General features: G+C 34.4%; 1 protein-coding gene across 4 annotated transcripts; it reads left to right on the forward strand.

The window, feature by feature from the left end:
• The first annotated feature begins 264 nt into the window (after window positions 1–264).
• Window positions 265–6,135, forward strand: pax1b (paired box 1b). 4 transcript variants are annotated; one of them, XM_053489170.1, is made up of 5 exons: window positions 265–400; window positions 997–1,614; window positions 3,285–3,415; window positions 4,332–4,500; window positions 4,677–6,135. In XM_053489170.1, exons 1-5 carry the CDS (start codon window positions 397–399, stop codon window positions 4,775–4,777), a joined length of 1,023 nt encoding a protein of 340 aa, XP_053345145.1. In that variant the 5' UTR covers window positions 265–396; the 3' UTR covers window positions 4,778–6,135. The 4 variants fall into 4 exon arrangements, with proteins under 4 accessions (XP_053345145.1, XP_053345146.1, XP_053345147.1 ...); XM_053489171.1 differs by having other exon boundaries at window positions 4,332–4,498; window positions 4,667–6,135; XM_053489172.1 differs by having other exon boundaries at window positions 4,385–4,500; window positions 4,677–4,769.
• The last annotated feature ends 1,036 nt before the right edge of the window (window positions 6,136–7,171 follow it).

Below are 7,171 nucleotides of genomic sequence, written 5' to 3' on the forward strand. Positions count from 1 at the left end.
TAAAAAAAAAAAGAATGATTAAGATGCTTTGTCTAATTGGAAAAAAAATTACAAACAAGGCCTAATTACCAAGCATGAATAATTTCTCTATTTTTATTTGAGGAAAAAAATCTTTCGTCCCTTCCCTTACTGCTGCTGATGTATGAACCTATGCTTTTTTGGAGCAGCAGGAGTGTAAAAGGAAGTGAGATGATGGGCTTAAGTTAAGGGAGGAGTTTAATCCACCACGCGAACACACACCGGCCATTGTGCTAGGAGATGTGTTCAGTTCCTCTGTACTCTGATTAAAGTTTCAGTGGAAAGTAGACGTCAGCTTTAAACAGGAGACAAGGAGAAGCTGCTTTTCCAATGTGGACAAGGTCAGAATAAAGAGTGAATACCGTAAAGCCTCTGCAAATGGGTAAGTGTGTCTTATATTTCATTCAAAATGTAGAGATGAAAATGAAAAGTATCACAAAAGTATTTTAGCTGAGACTGTTTACAACAGACAATGCAAGTTGTTAATAATAATAATAATAATAATAATAATAATAATAATAATGCTACACATTCTGTGTTATACAGTTCAGTTTACATATATGCTTCAGTTTAGATATATGCTAACAGTGCTGACAGGCTTTCTGTTTCGTTAAACTGCAAAGTATTTTTTTAACAGAACAAAATTTGCTTGCTGAATATATCACTTTCATTTTTTCATTTTTTTAATAAAGAAAAGTGCATATTTTTGTGCAGCGTAGTCTTCCATTAAAAATATTATTGTAAATAAATGATGGTTTCAGTTTTTCCGTGTTTGTAAATATGAAAATGCATTATTTTCTACTTTTAAGGCATATGATTATTATAGTCACTCTACTAATTTGCAACTTAAGATAGTATAATAGGTACTGAACTAATTATATTCATATATTAGTATAGTAATAATCTACAGTATCAAGTTGATTTCTAAATGAAGTATGAAGCCAATGTTGATTATTATTATTATTATTATTATTACAGAGCAGCCATCATACGGTGAGGTGAATCAGCTAGGCGGGGTGTTTGTGAACGGGCGGCCTCTTCCCAACGCCATCCGAGTGCGCATCGTGGAGCTCGCGCAGCTCGGTATTCGCCCGTGCGACATCAGCCGCCAGCTGCGCGTGTCTCACGGCTGCGTGAGTAAGATCCTGGCGCGCTACCACGAGACGGGCTCCGTGCTTCCAGGCGCCATCGGCGGCAGCAAGCCGCGCGTGACAACACCAAACGTGGTGAAAAGCATACGGGAGTATAAGCGCGCGGACCCGGGCATGTTCGCGTGGGAGATTCGGGACCGGCTGCTGGCTGACGGTGTCTGCGACAAGTATAACGTGCCGTCGGTGAGCTCCATCAGTCGCATTTTGAGGAATAAGATTGGGAACCTGTCACAGCCTGGACACCACGAGACCGGCGGCATTAAGTCTCCCGCGCCGCCAATTCCGTACAGTCCGGTGTGTGCTTACTCGTACCCCAACGCCATCTCACCGACCGGAGCTAAACTCAGCGGGCCTCCTGGCGTCGGAGTCGGTCTGTCCCGGGCCTGGCCATCTGTACACACTGTCAGCAACATCTTAGGGATTCGAGCTTTCATGGACCCCTCAGGTAAGCTGGCCTAACCCACCTAGTTTTTATGTTGATTCATTTTTTAAACAGGGATTAAACCTGTTAGACGGAAGCAAAATGCAGAAAATCTAAACACATTTGCCCAAAAAAGGACAAATACAAAAGAAATGGACAAATATGTAAATGTAATACAATATAAAACAAAGTTAAGAGAATATGATAATTGACACATTTTCATTGACAAATTTGTAAAATTTAATGTAGGCTTTTATTATTATTATTATTATTATTATTATTATTATTATTAACAGTAGTAGTAGTAGTAGTAGTAGTAGCTCTTAAACTATCACTCTGCAGTATTGTAAAAAGGAAGTTATGTAAAAAGGAAGGGTATGTTGTAAAAAGCTATTTTAATCAGTATGTTAAACTAATTTGGAACAGTGGCTAGTAATAATTGCAAGAACATGTACGATTAATAGTAGAGAGTGTTGATTAGCTATTGGCAATGTAATAATAGGAAAAGCGTGTAATAGTGTAGGGAAGTTCTAGAGAACAGTGTATTTGGTTATAAGAGACTGTGGTAATTTGTTATACGCTTGTTAAAACATACAGTAAGTTAATATAGGACACTGTGTATAAGCAATTAATTGGTAATACAGTAATTAAATTAATATAACGTGCAGTAATGTGTTGAAGTAACAGGGCAAATTCCGTAGGTGTGTGTGGTGTTCTTCAACAGATTAGCGCTGTACCTATTTCCACCTCATGCCCACTGTTTCCGGGTGGGCTTCATGATCCACAACTATGACCCGGATACACCGCTTAATGATGATGACTGAGTAAATGTTAGTTAGTTAGTTCTGTTAAAAAAAAAAGGACCGTGTGTTCGATAGCTACGTAGACAGTGCGTTAAATCAAATATGGAAATATATTCCACTCACAAGAACATTTTATTATGTTATTATTTCCTTTCATAATTGTTTCATTTAGGCCCACCCTTATTACCCTGCTTTGTTTAAAAGTAAAAACTAATAAGCGTCAAAGAAAACTTCAAAGAAAAACGTCAGAGAAACTAAAGCTTCTTGCTCTTGGATTTATCTGATGGTAAATAATAGCTCGTAATCAAGTCACCCTTAAACGGTTTAAGTAATTATGCTTATCTCATAATAATAATAATAATAATAATAATAATAATAATAATAATAATGAGTAAATGATTTAATATTTTTTCTTTTGATAAACAAAATTTATTTTTCTTTTCTTTTCTTTGAAAATTTTCTACAATTCATGCAATAAATATAATAAATGTACCAAAATAATTTTAATATAAATAATACTGTTAATAAGAGTAACACCTATTAAAATAATGTGATGACATTATTATTATTATTATTATTATTATTATTATTATTAATAGTAGTAGTAGTATCGTAATTAATTATTACCTATTAATCTTATCAATGATTACTATGTTTTTCTTAGAACTAGTTTATGTTAATGTATATATTTAAACGGTTTTATTCATTTTTTTATTAGTAGCAAATACGTGTATCATTAATATTGTTATTTGTTGTTGCTTTCGTTGTTGTCTCCGCCAGTAACAGGTACCAAAATGAATAAGAAATAGGTTACAATAATATGTTTTCTCTAATTACATATCGCTGGCTATGTATGATTTAATTAAACTTGTTTCCCGATTCTCCCTATAGCCATCGCTGGACCTGATGGATACCAGCAGAAAATGGAGGAGTGGCCATGTGTGAACAGAACTTCCTTTTCCTCCCATGCGGTTAATGGTATTGACAGATCATCTATAGACACGGATATCAAATACAATCAGGTAATTCATGCACTGGATTATGCCTTCATCTTTCTATTCTCTATTTGTTTGATTGTCCTGTGCATAGAGGAACAACCCCAAGCCAAGTTTACGGCAAAGAATTGCGAGACTCTTAAGAAAATAAAGGTCTGAACGTAGAATGTTGGCTGTAAAAACATTGCGGTATGGAAATTGCAAAAAAAAAAGAAAAAAAAAAGAAAAAAAGGAGTCAACAATAAAAATTATTACTGTTAGTTTTGCTGTTTAAAGAAGAATTTCAATGTAAGGTTAAAATGTGTCATTCTAATCTTCATATTCAGAGAATTTGTTTAAATAAAATAAATAAAACTATGAGGGTTATAATTTAGAAATCACATGCTCATTTGTTTTTTCATGAATCTTGTGACAGAAAGGAAGTAAGCTGTAGAGAAAAAAATTACACGCACAGATTGTGTTGATCCCTGTATTGCTGATTTGGGTCAAAACTTAAATTCAATTAGGTATTAATTGAGTAAATGTTAATCCAGTACTATAAACGTTCCAGGATCCAGTTACAAATGTTTGGTTTGTGTTGTAAAATTAAGACGGGAAACGATATACGCTTATTCGTGTTGTCCTCACGTATAAGCCATGATACAAGTTATTACTGAAGTGTAGTAGTAATAAATCAAGGTTTGATTTGGGGAAAATCCAGATGATTGTCTTACTAGACCTGTAGACTTGTATAAACATAAATGCATGCCCCAACTTTACACATATCTAGACCTATCATCATTTTCATTTTCTTTAACCCATTAGTGTAGTGTGTCAGTAGGCTACTTAGGCTAAATTGCTAAACTCTCTAATAGTTTCTCCTTCTCACCTACATTCATGATCACGTCTAGATTTTTTTAAGTTTCTAAACTCGAACTAATGGTATATTCATGTCCTCTGACAGTCTCCTTCGAGTCTTAGCGGATATATGCCCCCCTGCCCCTATTCTTCCCCCAGTCAGTGCGGGGTGTACGGGGGAAACTATGGGCATCACTGGCAGCCTCAGGGAACAGGCCTGACGCACAACGAGTCACATCTTCACACTGCCATGAACTTCAAACATCCATCAGATGGTAAGTTCTTACACCACTGGTTTGTTTGGACAGCATTTAGTGTTAAATGTACTTCTTGATTTTAAAATGGAATAAAATATATTGTCAAAAATATTGTGCTTGGTTTAGACAAAAATGAAAATTATAAAATTAAAGGCTTATTTATTTCTCTAACTTCACCCTCTTTTGACTTTCAGTGGCAGATAGAAAACCTCCCAGTCCTCTGATCAAGCAGCAGCAGCAGCATGAGGCACTGAGCGGCGTTCACAACCTGGCCTTACCCACCTCAGCATCATAAAGCTCGCACAGGGCAAATCAGCTGTCACATCTGCTGTTTTGATAATTTAAATAGACAGTAAAACTGTGCCGATCTCCAGTGAAACTCTAAAATCTTACATATGAACACGAGCGCTGGTGATTGTAAAAGCTAATACGCGCAATCCACTTCTCCTGAAATGACAAACGAGCACCATGACCATGCTCACCTCACTCATTTCTATTTGTATACCGGGGGAAACAAGCATGTACATTATTTAAATGCTATTACGTCATCCAAGTTAAATAGTACCGTATATTGCGAACATGGAATGCTTTGAGAAAATGCGCAATGCGTAGAACAAAATGAGTAAATTTATCGAGTTATCTACGTCAGTTTATCTTAATGTTTAGAATGGCCTTACTTGGAAACCTTGTGATACGCAACAAAACGTTAGCTAACTAGGTATTTCTCTACAGTATTCATTTGAGCTAGTTGCTGCTAATCACTTGTCCCAAAATGAAAACAAGCCAAGCTTTTAAAAAGGCATACGATACTAGAGAACAGACTATCCTTTTCAGCCGTGTAAAAGAAGCGTGACGTTTCATGTCTGTCTGGTGTCTGGTGTATATTGGACATAACAAACAGGTTTTGACAACCTAAAGTGTTATTGTTAGAATGTGGAATGTGTTAAACCTTCTGGAGAAGCAGACAATTTGCAAGGTTGTCAAATTCACCTCCAACCAACTGGCATCGCTTTTAAATAACGTTGGGTTTGCAAGAAACCGCAGTAACACTGCAGCTACAGTTTAATTGCTTTAATTGATTATTCATGGTTTTTGCACTTGTCTCTTTGGATGCTATCGAACATTCAAACATTTGGTTTATTTTACCATGGAACCCCTGTTTCTGTCTTTATCAAGGAAATTTTCAGGATATCATCAGAAAGTGGATTATTATAGCCCAATCATACTGGTGTTAAATGCGTAAAATCGGTAATTAATTTAATTTTCATAGCTTGAACTGTGGACCACAGGTGATTTCTGCAATATTTGCAGCAAATTTTGTTTCTTTGGACATTGTAATGACATTTAATTTTATAATGACAATAATGAAATATGAATGATAAACATAATAAATACAGTGAGGGGGTAATTAATTTGGTAAATGTATGAAAGTTTTGTCTTGTAAATATGGATAGTTTTCTTGATTTGTATGAAACAAAATATTATTAATTATACAATTGATCATAATTATACATACCGCTAATAGTTGAAGGCTGAATAGAATGATGTGATAAAAAAGTGAAACTTTTTATTGTGATGGCCACAACGAAATCCTAGTCATATTATTTATAGTCAAAATTCATTTGTGTCTAATAAACGCATGTTCAAAAGAAATTGACCTGTGTGTGTGTGTGTGTGTGTGTGCGTGTGTGTGTGTGTGTGTGTGTTTTGTTTTGTCCACTTTGGAAATTATCCATGGAAAAAGTTTGTACCAGGACACTATTTAGTTTAAAAAACAAAAAACTAAATAGTAAAATTGCTACAAACGTATTTTATGCAGTACAAGTAGTCTAGTATTCAGCATAATATTTACTATTTAAGATAATAATAATAATAATAATAATAATAATAATAATAATAATAATTAATGTTTTTTTTAAGAAATGACAACTTACCTTGATTTTTGGTAAGCAGTGGAATCCTTATATTTAAAATATATAGATATCTTACCCAATAAAGATGTTAAGTGTTAAGTTAAAAATGTAAAATATCTTTAATACCAGACAGAAAAAGTTAGCCAAATGTATAATGTATATTTATTAAGTCGTTTATAATAATAATAATAATAATAATAATAATAATAATAATAGTAATAATAATACGAGGAAGTAATAGAATTTGTTTTACATTTGTTTGTTCGGCTTTTTTTCGAGTTATTAATTTTAAAAACTTGCACTAATAATAGGTTGTTTTATCGTGTCTTTCCCACTAGAACATATAAATAGTTGAATAGTTTGTTGATTTATTAATGTATTTGATTTTGTAAAATGTAGAAATTCATGGCGTGCTCTTCAGGATCCCCTTTTTTGTCGCTTTTGGGAAATTGTTTTTCTTCGATCTGACTATGTTTAAATAAGAATCAGTTGTTTTACAAATGGTCATGCAAGTGCTTTTACACACAGAGAGGAATGAGATGAGTGGAGGATTTAATAGTGAGAACACACGCACATACACACATATTCAGGCACGCAAGCGCACTCACACGCACTCTCAAATTGTGCGTCGAAAAACATAAATAGAGAGACAGTGTATGCAGGCTTTATTTAGCAAATCTGATAAGAAGCCTTCAATTAGGCTTAAACACTTGTAAACACTAGGCTTTAATCTTGGAATTGTCTTGACTTCACACAGCAAATACATTCCTAGCATA

This window comes from Clarias gariepinus, chromosome 27, assembly GCF_024256425.1.
Source record: "Clarias gariepinus isolate MV-2021 ecotype Netherlands chromosome 27, CGAR_prim_01v2, whole genome shotgun sequence".
NCBI classification, from domain to species: domain Eukaryota; kingdom Metazoa; phylum Chordata; class Actinopteri; order Siluriformes; family Clariidae; genus Clarias; species Clarias gariepinus.